General features: G+C 44.0%; 1 protein-coding gene across 1 annotated transcript in view; it reads right to left on the bottom strand.

Moving 5' to 3' along the window:
* Positions 1 to 887: 887 nt before the first annotated feature.
* LOC144685624 (uncharacterized) overlaps positions 888 to 16,634 on the bottom strand; it is a 163,640-nt gene continuing 147,893 nt past the window's right edge. Inside the window, exons 5-9 of the mRNA XM_078550338.1 lie at positions 14,046 to 14,242; positions 12,754 to 12,832; positions 8,744 to 8,922; positions 4,456 to 5,163; positions 888 to 2,356 (exon numbers count right to left, since the gene is read on the bottom strand). Of these exons, the coding sequence (XP_078406464.1) occupies positions 2,113 to 2,356; positions 4,456 to 5,163; positions 8,744 to 8,922; positions 12,754 to 12,832; positions 14,046 to 14,242 (1,407 nt within the window). The 3' untranslated portion in view covers positions 888 to 2,112. The remainder of the gene's footprint in view (positions 2,357 to 4,455; positions 5,164 to 8,743; positions 8,923 to 12,753; positions 12,833 to 14,045; positions 14,243 to 16,634) is intronic.

The raw sequence follows: 16,634 nt of genomic DNA on the forward strand, positions 1-16,634 counted from the left end.
AACAGTTAGAGGGATGGGTGGAACACTACCTTGAATTGTACTCCAGGGAGAACACTGTCACCGAGGAAGCTCTCGATACCATAGAAAGCTAACCTATCATGGCAGGGCTAGATATTGAACCCACAATGGGGGAGTTTAGCCAAACTGTTGACTCACTTGCCATGGGCAAAGCTCCACTTGCTGATGCTATACTGCCTGAACTCATCAAGCTCAGGAAACCAACACTCCTGCAGCATCTGCACACAGCTCTCTGTCTCTGCTGGAGGGAGGGGGCCGTGCCCCAGGACATGCGTGATGCAAAGATTGTGACCCTGTACAAGAACAATGGCGGCCTCAGTGATTGCAACAGCTATCGAGGTATCACCCTGCTGAGCATCATGGAAAAGTATTTGCCCATGTTGCCCTGGTCAGAACGCAGATCGTGGCTGATTGCGTCTATCCCAAATCCCAGTGTGCTTTCAGAACTGAAAGATCTACAAATGACATGATCTTCTCATTCAGACAGCTGCAAGAGAAATGTCATGGAGACCACGATAGATTGATTTCATTGATCTCACCAAGGCATTCGACCATGTGAGCAGAGGCAACCTATTTAAACTGCTGGAGAAAATTGGCTGCTCCATGTATTCTGCTCTTTCCATGACAATACGATAGGTAAGATCAGCTACGACAGGGCAACATCGGAACCCTTTGAGATCTGCAATACTGTTTGGAGAATAGGGTAGACAAGCCTGTGACTTGCCATTAAGTGGCACAACCGACAAGCACACCAACTCCAGTGGCACCAAACCAACTCTATTTGCAGCTGTTTTCTTTTAGCCACAATAAGCCCCTTCACTGGCCACCTGAACCACCACTGTAAAGAATATCTCAAAACATTTAAGGCATTTTTTTAATTGAAATGTTTTATAAAACACAAACTGAAAGTTGAGGCTGCACAAAATTACAGAAAGAATGACATTGAATAAAATGTATTCACATTGAGCATCGCGAATAGGTTCCAGCCTGCACTCTTGTTGAAAGTGCTTATTGAAAGACAACACTTTCTATGTGGTTGCTGATTACTCTGTCAAAACTCTGTTTAACGTTACATTGTTTATTGCCCTTAGTGTCTGTAAGCAAGTCCTCTTTGGAGGAATTCATTTATGAGCTGCAATCACAATGACTGGAGGGGATGGTTCCTGAAAATCAGGTCCTCACCTCTGTGTTGGATCAACAGCGAGAATGCCCTCCTCCCCTCTCTCGAGTCAGGGTAGGTTGTATAGTAAAATGGCTGCATGGACTGGGAATATTTTATCTGATCTGAATTCACAAAAACCAAGTTAATTTCACAAGGGATAGGTATTTGCACAAAGCTCTTATTGTTACTGAACACTGCCAGTGCATTAACGACCTTCGAGACAGCACTATGTTATAATAGAGAGGGGTTAATTATTAAACGCTGTAAAGTTTGGTTTTTGCATGATGTTGTAGACAACCTCAGCCATGTGTAGTATTTCCACCTTTTATGTGGAATTGAGATTCAGGTTGGTCATAACCAACTATAGAAAGGCTAGCTAATAGAGAGAGAAGCTCAATTGCTGAGAGCGGGGTAAGTCTTTCTGCATAGGGCTCCATTAGCTTCCCAGCAACACTGACACCTCACCAGGCAAATAGGTAGACATGCAGTGAGGTCAATTGAACCAGGGGCCACCTCTTTGATAAGCTAGAACCTTAACGTTGTGATATATGCGCCACATAAATTTTCCTTTAAGACAGGGAAAATAGCTGACAGGAGGGTCAATCCTCTGTATGCTGGCCCCAAGTCTGGCTGTTTGCAGCCATTGTCATGTGAAAGAAAAGCTGCTGTTCTATGATCATGGTCTATTTATGACAACTGAGTTCACTGTTACATGACACAGCAAGGGCCTGCTGCTCAGCAGTATTTGTACACAAGTAGAGCACATTGCAAGCAACAAAGGGCCCTTCAAAGAAATCCTGCAATTCATTCTGCTGTATTTTACATTTACCTTGGCTAATACACTCACAAGGTTACAGATAAAATAGGAATTAAATGTGTGTGGATTTTATAAGCAATTCAGTGGCACAAAACTACTTCAAAAAATGTTAGAATCAAGGCCGGTACTTGTGTCGTGTAACAGTTTTGGACATTATATCATTGTCACAATGTTTATGGATTCCTTTGAGATTCCCTTTGCTTAAGGTTTGGTGAACATTTGGTGTTTTGCCAGGGGGTTGCTCTTTATGAATTCCTGGTTGGGTTCTGGACCTTCTGAGCCGTTCAGCTAACTCTGAAACATCTTTGGTTGAAGGTGAAGCAATCGGCTGGCTCATCCGAGCAGGGGAATAAAGACATCTGTAAAAGAAGCAAATCAGGACGGAGAATTGAATACTTAGTCCCACTTTTTCATTCAAAGTGCCTGCAAGTTTCAGATTAAACCATTTATTCCACTACAATCCTCGGGAGCTATGTTTGTAGAATAATAGAATTGTACAGCACAGAAGGAGGCCATTCAGCCCATTGTGCCTGCACTGACTCTGTGGTAAAGTTAGTCAGTTAGTCCCACTCCCCTGCTCTTTTCCCATTGCCCTGCATATGTTTCCTTGTCAAACATATTTCCAGTTCCCTTTTGAAAGTTACTGAATCTGCTTCCTTTAGACAGTGCTTTCCATCTTGCAACAAATCACTATGTAAAAAAAAATCTTCTCACCTCCTACATTTTTTTCACAATTATCTTAAATTTGTGTCCTCTGGTTATTGGCCCTCCTGTCAGTGGAAACAGTTTTCCCCAACTACTCTATCAAAACCCCTTTATGATTTTGATACTTTGATTAAATCTCCCCTGAACCTCCTCTGCTTAAGGAGAAAAACACCAGCTTCTCTAGTCTCTCCAGGCAACTAAAAACCTTTTAAGTCCCTTTCTTGAAGTAACGTCAAGGTGGGTCTTGCCGTCACTGTCCTGTAATATACGATAACATGTAATGTGAAAATGTCAGGTGAAAGAAATACCTAAATGCACAAATAAAAATAAAATCAAAAAAGATCAGAATTGCACAGCAGGCTAGGCAACATTTGAAAGACAATAAACAGGTTAATGTTCCCAATGCATCTCTTCTTCAGAGCTGGTCTGATGAAATGATAGGAGCTTTAGTTGCAGAAGAGACAATTCAGGACATCCACAAGAACAAAAATGAAAGGACAACAAGTGGGGGGTCCAAAAGTCAACTACTGCTCAATGGCATTCATGGAGCTCCAACTAATGACGAACTGACCACTCGGGTCAGGAATATAGGAAAGGAGTGTAGAATAGTTCACACTATACAGAATTCAAATGAAACTGAGCTTCAGTGAAGAGAAATTTCAAAAACCAAGACGTTGGAAGGAGGAAATGAGACACGGTTCCAAAATAGCAACTGAATCATGCAGATGACAACGTTTGGGAAAATCCAACAGGAGGGAAACAGCAGAGCAACTAAGAACTGAAGTTAAGGTCAATGTCTAGACCAGAGGGACCAGACAAAAAAGGAAATACTGTTCCTAAAGTCTAGGGCCTGAATTTTTCAGGCGGCAGGCAGCAGGCAGCAGGCGGGAGGGGGCAGGGGCGGGTGGGAGCGGGAGCGCAGCCAACTCCAGTGCGCATCTGCCGAATGAAACATCGCGAGACAGCGCGATGATGTCGGGACACACATCCAATGTCATCGCGCGTCATTTTATGTGTCGGTGCATCGGGCCCGCCCCTGCACACTGACTGAAAAATCCTGCCCCTCGGTGAAGTTCGGTTGGAGCAGTGTAAAAGGTCAGAAATGGAAAGGTCAGATGAGAATGGGACATCAGGATTTTGCTTATGGCAGAAGAGTAATCAATGAAACAGTTACCAAATGTGCATTTGGAAAAGTCAAATGATTGATCAAATGATAACTGAAGGATTGCATAATTGTAGCTAACTTTATGCTGAGCTCTCAGAGAGTTGGAGGGCTGAAAGAGATTTAAGACATAGGGATAGCAAATCCATGGAAGAATTTGAAAACGAGAATGAAAAGTTTAAAATGACCTGATTGGCAGCCAATGTAGATTAACGAACACAGGGATATTGGGTGGATGGACTTGGTGTGAATTAGGGTACGGACAGCGAAGTTTTGGATGACCTCAAATTTACTGAAGGTGAAAGGTGCGAGCCTGGCCAGGAGAGTACTGGAATAGTCAAGCGTAGAGTTAACAGTGTATGGATGAGTGTTTCAGCAGCAGATGAGCTGAGTTGGGGTTGAGATGGGTGATGTTACAAAGGTATAAGTAGACTTGGTGATGGAGAGGATATATAAATAAAGTTTTCTCTTTCAAATATTTTCTGTCTTTTACAAAGGCAATGGAAAAGCCATTGAAAAGCCTGAAATGACCCATTTACCTATTAACTTAATTTGTTCCAATATGGGTTGGTACAATAAATGACAACGTACCTGGTTGTATTTACATACTCATCCTTGGCTGTCTTCTTCATTACTGGCTTGCTTTCACATTTCCCTTCACTTGTGATGGCACTGACAGTGCAGGTATATTCTGTGTTTGCAGTTAGGCGTCTTGCAGTGAAGGAGCGATCTGGCCCCAGGTACACCACCTTCCCATTCATGCAGAGTTCAAAGTTGAACAGACGTCCCAGGGGCACCTCTGGCATGTCCCAGGTGATGAACATCTCGTTGCGCCCCAGAACATTGAGGGTCAGTTTACTGGGAGCATGGTCGCCGGGGTCAGCTGTGCTCGCTGCGAGAGAGGACTTCTCCCCCTTTCCTTTGCTCGTGCAGGCACACACATGGAACCTGTAGGATTTGGATGGCATGAGGCCACTGACTATGCAGCTGCGTTCTGAAGTAGATTCGATCACGGCGTCACCTCTGTACACCAGGTAACATTTAATGACACCGTTGGGCTCTGCTGGTGGAGCCCACGCCAGTTTCAGCTGCGTTGGAGTGCAGCCTATCACTCGAAAATCAAGTGGGCAGCTTGGCACCGACTCTTCGACAGTCACCATGGTAACATCACTGTAGAGCCCATCATCTCCTTCCGTGGAAACGTGGAGCCTGAAAGCATATTCTTTGCACAGTTTGACATCTGTTAAAACATATCTGCAGTCCGGGCCCTTGTACAGTGGTTTATTACAATCGAACAAGCTGAAATCACAGCAAAACAGAACAAAGAACAATTAGTTTTAGAGCAATTTCTACTTTATATTCAACTTCTAAGACTAAATTAGAATGCAAGCCTCCCACCCACTCCCTTCCCCCATCAAAAGTATCCACAAGTTTACACTATGGTGCTAGAGTAGCTTTAGAAGTCTTTATACTTCCATTAATGGCTCTATCCAACCAGGAATGTCTCAAGATCCTAGTGCAGTGATAGTTGACTTTAGCTCAGGCAGTAGGCCAAAAAGTTATGATTGGCCTCAGCATCTTTGGAGCAAATAGATAAAGATAATTCTCAAGGTGTCATTGCCCTGAACTCTTGCCCCCATGTGCTCCACCTGTTTGTTTCTCTCCCCACAAAATGGCCTTTTAACTTCAAGGATTTCACATTTGAAGGGACTACACAACAGAGCCCAGAACATTATCACATAGAAGTGAATGGTGTTGGCTGCCAGCAAGAGGGAAGATTCCATTGGTTGAGGCCACTAACAGCTATTGATAAGTTTCCCGTTCACATGTCAGCCTGGAGATTGTTTCTTTTTATAAAAGAAGGAGACTTCCATGAAACATTTGCTGATCACACAGCAACACAATAGGAGAATTGTGAAAAAGCAAAAAGAATCGCTTAGATTGAATAATGAAAATACGCCCAAGGCAGTGAAGCATTGGTAATTTGCCAGAGTGAGCATCAGAGCATCTTCAAGGCCAGTTGGTCTAACCCTTCCATGCCATTGAAAAGAGAGCTATTATTAGATATAGGGCCTTATAATAATGGATATTTTTATGTTAAAATAAAAGTAGTACAATTTAATAAATGATGTCTAATTTTGTAAGGCAACAAACAGAGAATGATCATAAGGCAACATGATATCTATGGATAGGGTTTCAATGAAATTCTGTTTCCTGTAAAGACCTGCACAGCTTCACATCTGCAATGACATATAGAAGAAGAGCAACAACTTATATGTATATAGCACCTTTAACATAATGAAACATCCCAAGGCAATGCACAGGAGCATTATATAACAAAGTAGGACACCGAGACACATAAGGAGATATTAGGTCAGATGACCCAAAGCTTGGTCAAAGAGGTAAGTTTAAAGGAGTGTCTTAAAGGAGGAAAGTGAGGTAGAGAGTTGGGAGGGTATTCCAGAACTTAGGGCTTAGGCAACTCAAGGCACAGCTACCAATGGTAGAATGATTAACACTGTGGATGCTCAAGAGGTCAGAATTAGAGGAATGCAGATATCTCAGAGGGCTGTGAGGCTGGAGGAGATTACAGGGATAGGGAGGGCAAGGCTGTGGTAGGATTTGAAAACCAGGATGTGAATTTTAATATCAAAATGTTGCTTGACCGGGTGCCAATGCAGGTCAATGAGCACAGGGGTGATAGGGGAGTTGGGCTTGATGCAAGTTAACACATGGTCAGCAGAGTTTTGGATGACCTTAAGTTTACAGAGGCTGGAATGTGGAAGACCAGTCAGGAGTGCTTTGGAATAGTTGAGTCTAGAAGGCATGAATGAGGGTTCAACAGGAGATGAGCTGAGACAGGATGAAATTACAGATGTGAAAATAGGTGATCTTAGTGTTGGCATGAACATGAGGTCAGGGCTCATCTCAACGTCAAATATGACACCAAGGCCAGAATCTTCGGGTCGGCGAGTGGGGGCAGGGCCCACTCGCCAACGCGTAAAATTACGTAAGGTGCTGTCGGGCATGCATCCTGACATCACCGCGCGTCATTCAGATCTTGAGGCGTGCACCGGAGCCAGCTGCGCGCCAGCCGAACTGTCAAAGGCCTTTTAAGGCCATTTAAATAGTAATTAAACTAATTAACTGAGCTGCCTGTCCAACCTTAAGGTTGGCGGGCAGGCAAAGAGCCCAGGCAGCCTTCGCATTTATCATGAAACCTCATCCACGGGCAGGATGAGGTTCCATGAAAGTTTTTAAAGTTTAATAAAAATTTTTAATAAAATTCATTGACATGTCTCAGCTCATGTGACACTGTGACATGAGGGGGCATGTCTTAAAAAATTTTTTTTTCTTTATTAAAATTTTCAAAAATCAAAATAATCTCCCTGAGGCAGCTCTGTGCCTCAGGGCGATTTCTGCACACTTTCGTGCGTAGGTGCGAAAGAGCGCAGGCCTCGACTCAGCCTACTCCCCTCACTCACACAGGGAGCGCTTCCGGGTGCGTGTCACGCTTGGTGGGCCTCAATTGGCCCAGCCACGTAAAATGGCGGCGCGCAGCCGATCGCCGGTGACAATTGGCTATATGCCCTCCTGCGCCCGCTCTCGTCCAACCCCCCCAATGGGAGAAAATTCCTGAACAGATTAACTCAAGGCTGTTGCCAGGGGGTGGGATGGAGTCAGTAGTTAAGGAATGGGGTCTGGAGCAGGCACCATGTCCAAAACTCAACAAAATGAGGTGACTCCCAATTGTATGCAGACTGGCCATATCTATATTAATACCAACCATTAGATGCTCCCAGGAGGGAAGATGCCTGCAACTAATAATCTCTGTGGAATAATAGGAGGCACTTTATAAACAATATTCGGCAACACATAACTGGGAAAGAATGCTGCATTGAAGTTACTCACCATAGATATCACCTCCATTAAGCTTAGAGTAAAGGCTGACCACTCAACATTAGTTTCATCTAGGCCTGGTAAAGGATTTTTGAAATAATCTCCATGACAATATGTCCATTGTTACTGAAAAATCTCCTATAAATATATCACGGTAGCAAGACTTTCAGCTGCCTAAGTCATGTCCTTTGCAACTGCCTACCCAAACTCTTTGCCTCGCTATTTTCTTTCCTGGTTTTATATTGTTCTTAAAACCTTTTTCACCTGTGCACCTCCCTCCTTCCAATGTTCAGACCTGTAAAGCATCTTATGACATTACATTACATGTCCCGACATTACAACTGTGACTACAATTCAAAAGTCCTTCATTGGCGGTGAAGCACTTTGGGAGGTCCCGGAATCATGAACAGCACTTTTAAAATGCAAGTTCCATCTCTCTTGTCCTTTCTAAACACGCTCCACAAATAGAAGCCAGTCTATACTCAACTTGACTGGTCATTGATTTCAAGATCTTTGCAAAGGAGAGTATGAATAATTGGGAAAGTTTTTTTTTAGGCCCTTGGTAAAATCACAACACTCTGCTACTGAGCACAGGGTAAGTGCTGTAAACGAGTGGTCAGATTGAACATAATTCACCGGGTAACAGTTGGAAAAAAGTATGTCACAAATCAAAGTGCAAGAGCTCCCCTGCCTCAGGGTTTTATTTCTCTCCCCTAAGTATCTCAGTGCTTCCAATTCAGTTTTACTTAGGTCACAATTTTATTCTGATGCCTTAATAAAACTAAATTTATGATTGAATGGGGTGGCAAGTCGCAGATGGGATTAACATCATCAGGAGTAATTTTGAGTGACAAATATGTAATGTACACTGATCATTGCTCTTTCTATCATGCATGTGCTACATCTGAATTATTTCCGAGCTAATTTGAGGAAAGGTTATCGTTGTCATTTCTTGCTGAACTGTGAAGTATCTGCCTACCTGTATGTCACCTCCAGTCCGCTGTCCAGTATAAGCCGACTCCAGGTGATCCGAATTGAATTGATATTTAGAACATCTACAAGTGGAGGAGAAGGCTTGGAAAGAGGCTGCAGTTTTCTCAAGGTGAAGTCCACTTCCTCCAGCAGATCTTTGCCAGCAGTGGGGGAGCAGGCCACAGTCTGTCCAGTTAGAGTAGAACTCAAATCAGGACTCAAGAATGTATCATAACTCCCAGGACTATGTGACTATTAGGCAAGGCCATGGTTACTGATCATTTCACAGCCTGACAACTACACATTTGAGCCCCAAGAGTAAACCAAATGTAAGGAAGAATTTTGCCAGCTCACACGAGGTGGGATCACGGTCAGGGTGTGGTAAAATTGAGTGGAGCTGTGTCAGATCGATTCCCAGACCAAGGCCCACTGCCAATGGAATCTTACTGACAGCAGGGCCAGCTTCAGATAAGGAGGCTGGAAGCACATTCGAATATTCAAATGCCCTGTCAAGGACCATTTTATTAGGCTGACAGTATTTTGTTGATTTTGCCAATGGTGGGGGAGGGAGGGGGCAAATTTTTTTTGTTCAAGGGAGGGCCACAGCCAGGGAAGGAAGACCCTGTGATCCCAGTGATTCGATCTGAGGGGTTTTCTCCACCATCAAGAACATTTTAAAGATTTTTTTGCAAATTTCTTGTGGCCTACCTGGTATAGGTTGCAGGGCCCCTGCCTACTTCAGCAGGCCACCATTCCCCTGGTGCTGCTGAACTGCCAGCCTCTGATTGTGCCAACATCTCTGAACCACATCCAATAACAACTCTACAATCAATCATCCTGCTCACACAGTGATAAAAATAGAAAGCTGGCCAATATATTACTGACATTTTAGTCTTACCAGCCTATGTGATCCTGTTTTCCATCTAAATGGACCCCTTTCTAGGATTTCTAGTCTTACATATCTATGTGTTGGTGTTGGAGACTCATTCCCTAGGCACTCAATGGTCACTCTGTGGTGTTTATCAGGAATCATTGAGAGTAGCCTTGTGTTAAGATGACCCATCTGATCTGCCCTCTTCTTCCCCACCCCTCCACCTCTCTTAATACGTTATCTTAGCTGAAAGAGTTTCAGATTGGTAAGCTCTCCACTGCAGCCCGGCAGGTATCAGATCAGTGTGTAACTGACTCTGTGTACCAACATTTTGGAGTAGGGCCTGTCTTGCTCAGAGGTCCCTCTGGCTGCCAACAAAATGTATGCTTTCTGAAATTCTTCTTTCTAAACAAAACCTTTCTGTAGGGACAGAAGGAGCCGGGTGCAACAGCCAAGCCCCAACCCAACCACATAGCCTGCTCCTCAGAGTGACCTTCGGGAATAAAATAAGGGAAGTTTCGACCATTGTACCAGAAAACAAGTCATTTCACATCCTGGCCACCAGATGGCTAAGCATCAATGTGCTCACTCAAATTACATGTCTGGTGTAGGTAATGTGTGAGACATCTTTACCATATTGGAGCTCAGCCACACATTCATAATAAGGCCATCTGGAGAAACAGATATCTGGTTATCTATGCCTGTTGATACACTTCACAGATGGCCTTATTATGAATTTTTGGCTGAGCTCCAAGACTCATTAATGGATTAGCTCAGCAGGGGTCTGTTTTCACACAAGTGGAGCATTTGCTTTGATTGATTGATTTATGAGGTTATAAAAAGTTATTTGTTCTTTGAACTATTTCTTCCAATGACTGTATGTTTATCTGGACAAGATTAAAAGGTGTGAAGTAATGTAAAGCTTCAGTTATTGATACGATAATGGCTCCGCTTGATTGACAGTTGCAACAGTTTTATCCAAAGCAGATTTTGAATGAATGTTTTTAAGTGCATTTTAAGACCTGCCATTGTTAATATATAGCTTATTGGTTCCACAGTGCATACTAGGTGAATGGTCATGGAGGAATGCAGGGGGACCATGGAAGGGGCATGGGGAAATACAGGGCATAGTGGACATGGAGGGTGCATGGGTAAGACCTTTTGAACATACCTTTCAAAAGGTTCCCGAATCCAGACTGTGATTCATGACTCCTCAGAGTGGTGATGAACCACGTGTCCTTGAGAAGCTGGCCGGACTCCACAAAAATTGCATTGGGGCATAAGATTTCTACCACTGCAACAAAACCTACCAGGTTGGGAGTGCAGGCTGTGTGCTCACTACCTGCGCCAGCGAAAAGTAATGGCGCTGGGGAGGGGGGTGGTGGGGGCAGAAATCCCGGAATTGGGTCTCGCCAGGGAAGACGTGGGCCCTTACCAAAAGTCAGTGACAATTTAAATTTCAGCAACAACCCAGTTAGAGAGAAGATGGAAAAAAAATGTCTCCCACTTCACCTAATTGAATGTTGACTAGAAAGTCGGAAAATACTTTTGAAGTAAGTGTTTGAGGAAAATTTCAAAGCATAACAGAAGGTAATATAAATGTTTTGCACCTTTTTAAGATTATTGAAGTTACTTCCAGCAATTTAACACTAACTATCGACAGGCAAATGAAAGCAGAGGAAACCTCTAAGGGAGGCTGTAGTGCGTGTGATGCGAGAAATCTTAGATTCAGAAGGCCATTTTATTGGAATTCAAGAAGCCAATTTTAGAGAGTGACAGAGTGAGCACAGGCACAAATGGAGAAAAATCTGACGAAGCACAGGTTGATCACAAAACCAACAAGCACAACCTGCATTTATATAGTATCTTTAGTGTAGCAAAATATCCTGAGACACTTTACGAGAGCATAGAAGAGAGCTAGGGAATACTGTTTTAAAATTAGGGGTTGCCCTTTTAGGACAGAGATGAGGACATTTTTTTTCTTTCATAGGGTTGTGCGATTCTAGGGCTATCTGCCTCAGAAGCAGGTGGGAGGTGGGGGTCACTAAATATTTTTAAAGCGGTGTTAGATAGATTCTTGTCAGGCAAGGGAATCAAATGTTATCGGAGGTAGATGTGAATGTGGAATTCAGAACACCAGAACACAAACAGATCAGCCATGACCTAATTGAATGGCGGAGCAGTCTCGAGGGGCCAAATGGCCTACTTCTGCTCCTATTTCGTACGTTTGTATGTTCAAATAAGACAAAAACCTATACTGAGCCAAAGAAGGAGATATTAGGACAGGTGGCCAAAGTCACGGTCAAGAGGTAGGTTTTAAGGAGTGCCTTAAAGGAGGAAAGAGAAGTGGTTTGGGAGGGAATTCCACCGTTTGGGGCCTAACTGGCTAAAGGCACACTCACCGATAACAGTTTCCATTTTCAGTAAACCTACAGAAGTAGTGAATCAGTTACCCTTCACAAACAAGGTCAGAGTGTCAAAGATGTAATTAGGGTCATAAGATAGATACAGATGCATATTTATTGTTCATATTCCCTGTTACAGCTCTGGAATAAAGAGCCATGACATTCTTTAAATTTTTCCTTGCCAATCTTCTCCCTTCCCAAATTGACTTGTGGCTGGAGCATAGTTCCACAGGAACTGGAGTCTTTCTGGTAGCTCACCTAACTGACAGTTATGCATGAATGGGATCAGCAAAATCTTTGACCATCGTGCAGGAAGGATGTCAGAAATGAGACAGATACTACACTCACCCAACATCCACATAAGCCCATTTCCAGTAGGAATCCCAGGGCAGTCATCAGGTGTGAGAATTGTTGTTAATTTGCTGTTCCCCGACACAGGAGCAATGAGGCCAGCCGTCACACTTTGAACTGCGATCGACTCACCCAGCACAGACATGGGATTGAACCCTGGCCCTTACATGTCTTTACAGCTTGGTTAACATTGGGTGAGCTCACTGAATCACCAGTGGAAACTCTTACCAAATGATGTGCATCAGAATTTCAAAACAACTAATTTCTGGTGCTTGGCAGTGTCGCAAGAAGGAAATTGTTGAATTTCTTCTTCTTGTTCTCATATTGTATTTCAGTTCGAGGATATTATGTGCCTCTATGTTGCCAGACAATTCCAGAGCCATTGCTTACCTTCAAGAGTGCCAATACTTTTGGGTGCTCTCTCAGTTTCACAACCCCTTTTGGATGACTGCCTAACACTTTCAGTGTCCTGTAAAATACAAAACCATGTTAAAACGGCATTCCTCACGAACATTCAAATACTGAGTCATTGCCACTGAACCCCTTGCCTGCTTTACTTGTTACCATTGCTTTCTGCGTACAGTGGAACTTGGTTAGCCACGTCATTTGGGGCTGTGTGGCCTTCATCTTCTGTAAGAGATAGGTAGAAGATCAGCACACCTCGAAATTAGTGCAAGCGGCCATTTTTAGCTGAAGATATGGCTGGGAGTGGGGCTGGGACAAACCTCCCTCCCCTCTGTCATTGTGATCTATGCTGGAATACCGTTACTGTTTCTTTGTAGGTTATTCAATGCTAATAGTCTACAGACACATTAAAAAGCTCTAAGTTTCCAAACACACTTGACTGGCTAATAGGTTTATTTTATTTATTCGTTCATGGTATGTGGGCTTCACTGGCTGGGTCAGCATTTATTACCCATCCCTAATTGCATCGTGAGACAGCGGTGGTGAGCTGCCTTCTTGAACTGCTGCAGTCCACGTGGTGTAGGTACACCCACAGTGCTGTTAGGGAGGGAGTTCCAGGATGTTGATCCAGCGACAGTAAAGGAACAGTGATATATTTCAAAGTCAAAATGGTGTGTGATTTGGAGGGGGATTTGCAGATGGTGGTTTTCCCATGTATCTGCTGCCCTTGTCCTTCTTACACATCGGTGTAAAGCTTAAGGGCATCAGAGCTGTGTGTGTGTGCTCAACCTAGAGGTCACATGTTGGAAGGTGCTGTCAAAGGAGCCTTGTTGAGTTGCTGCAGTGCATCTTGTAGATGGTGCGCACTGCTGCCCCTGTGTGTCGATGGTGGAGGGAGTGAATGTTTAAGGCAGTGGATCGGGTGGCAGTCAAACGGGCTGCTTTGTCCCGGATGGTGCACTCAGCTCCAATTGTGACATTATACTTAAATGTCATAGTACCTGCAGCTGCTCATATCAAACAGAATAGAAAATTCTTCAAAATATCATGGCCGCTAAAACATTTATTCATCAGCCGACATTGCTTTTACTGATTACAATGATTGCATTGGCACAACCTGTTTCTTCTATGTCAACCCAATATTAATCCTCTGCACTCAAGTTTTAAAGACAAAAACACATTATTTTAAAGCAATAAGAACTGATAAGCATTGAAAAAAAACATACATTAGGTAAACAGTTAGCTCACAAGTTGTATAGCTCCTCTAAGTTACATACATGGCAGCAAACCAAGCTGACTCCTGCTCTTTGGATTCCAGTAACACGCACAAGGTGTTTAATATTTCTGGGAAGACGGAGTTCATCAGGATATGAGCGTGGCCATCTTTGTCTGTTGCCAGGCAACTCAGTGCGAAGCAGGCATTTTTGCTGCCTCCGGTATCCCCATTTGCCATCATCTTCTCGAGTGCCATGATCTGCATAGGGAGAGGACAGTGACTCAGATTAGAGACCTTGCCTGTAATATGGAAACAGGGGACTGGGGCTGCACATCATACCCTCGGAGGTCTCAGTATCCGTCACCACCCCCCACTAAGGTGAAGGTCAAAGTTCATCACACTACATTCCACAATCAGAGCTAACTGAGACTTCACAAGAAAAGATTCATCCACTCAGAAAAGAGCAAGATACTGTTTTTGCTGGAAACTTGAAACAAGAGCAGAAAAAAATGCTGGAAAACACTTAGCAGGTCAGGTAACAACTCCGGGGAGTGAAACAGAGTTAGTGTTTCTGATCAATGACCTTTCAGATGAATGTCAGTGTAGAGACACAGAGAAGCAAGCACGGAGAAGAGACACAGAAACTGTACACAGAGAAACTCTGGCTGGGATTTCATGGGACCTCACGGAGTGGGTTGAGAGATAGGTGAGGCTGAAAAATCGTGTGGGATGGCAGTGGCAGGGGGTGGTGGAGTGCCTGTTGCCTTCCTGGTGCTGCTGGCATTTTGCCAGTGGCAAGGAAAGTAGTGGTTGGTCCTACCATCCAGAGGCTAATCAAAGCCCACAAGTGGCCAATGAAGGGCCACATAAGGGGTTGTTCCGACCACCACATGGTATGCCTGATCAGGCACCCTGTGCCCCAAGGAGGGTCGCCCCCACAGAAACGCACCCTCCTGCCCTCCCCTGCATGACTGGCCCCAGTGATCCCAACCCCTCTCACCTGCATTCCAGGGCATGCTCCATCGTTGCTAGTCTGGCCTGGTTGCAGCCCCTGAAGTCGCCACTGTTTCCTGTGGCCACTGCTGGGACTGAAGAGCTGCTGGTCCTCCATTCGGCCAGCAGCTTTTTGCAGGTGGGGACATCATCCCTTAAAGGAGCAGGAGCCCCCGACAGCAGGGAGTAAATTGCCTGACGGATGTAAAATCCCCTTCAGGCCTCTCAGTACTGTATGAGGCTGTGTTGCCCAACTTTCCAGCCAGTGGACAGTGCCGCTGCCACCATGTGAAATCCTGACCTTTGTTTTTCTCTTTCTACAGATGTTGCCTGATCTGATGAGCATGTCCAGCATTTTCTGTTCTCATTTTGCCTGCTCAGAATTTTTTCCAAAATGTTTTTATATTCAAGTTTTTATATTCATAACCCTATAAAGTGTATTACGAATAAGAGAGTGAAGCAGGAAGAAAGCAGAATATCTAAGAAAATCTTCCAAATGATTGAAGTACAACAAAGGCTGTTAAGTATGCATCATGTTTTCTGGTTAAAACTGTGTACTGGGCAAAATGCACATTTACACCATATGCTATTGAAACCAATTGGTGCTACATCAGTTGTTGGAAACTTACTACCTGCATCATTTAATGATTTTCCTTTTCCTACAGATTAGGAACAGAAAATCAGAATTAAAAAAATAAGTTACTCAGTATTCCTTATTTACTATTTTTTTTAAAAAAGAGCCAGCAAGTTACAGCTGCATTCCTCTAGCTCTGGGGCCTCTTAAGCATCCCAATTGTCTTCACTCCACCATTGGTGCCCATCCTTTTGGTTGTCTATGCCCCAGGCTCTGGACGTCTTCCCCTAAAAGGAGAGGGAGGTCGAGAGGTTAAGATGCTTCTTAAAACCTATTTCTTTGACCGACCGGCCCTAATATCTCCCTTTGTGTCAAATGTTGTCCGATTGCTCTCGTCTGAAGCGCCTCGACTGTTTTATTATGAGGATCAGAAGGAGGAGACATATCTTCATAAGGTGAGACACCTTCCCACTGGCTTTCGGGCAAGTCTCCAAGGCGAAGCTGTTATGGCACAGCGGATAGTAAATGCCGAGCTGTTCAAATCCCAGAGCGAAACTTGAAACAGCTGCCACAACTATTTTACAATTTGTATTTATTGTGAGATGCGTGCCCCGAATTCAGGAGTACTAAGACCACTGTGTCTTATAGGTTTCTTACAAAACTAAAGTAAACCTTTATTAATAAAAAAAATGATCTTACATAGGTTTACAAACCACTACTATGATAACTCCTAGTTCCCCTAGTTAATCTAACTCCCAGTTACACCTCCATTAAGGCAACAGTAAAACACATAAATTTTAAAAGGCCCAAACAATATGATACTCTGAACAATTGAGTTCAAAGTGAGCTTTCATCACTTCAGTCCATGTAGACAGCAACTTGAGGCTTTTCACACTTGTTGGGCAACATTTTCCCTCCATCGGGGGGTATGAGCGGGAGCGGCGCGGGCGAGTGGGTTCCCGATTGGCGCCCCCAGGCGGGGGTGCGCCACCATTTTACATGGGCGGGCCAATTAAGGCCCACCCAGTGTGATGTCCGCCAGGAAGTGCTGTGCACTCCCTGTATAGGCGGTGGGGGGGGGAG

This window comes from Cetorhinus maximus, chromosome 10 (assembly GCF_964194155.1).
Source record: "Cetorhinus maximus chromosome 10, sCetMax3.hap1.1, whole genome shotgun sequence".
Lineage (NCBI taxonomy): Eukaryota > Metazoa > Chordata > Chondrichthyes > Lamniformes > Cetorhinidae > Cetorhinus > Cetorhinus maximus.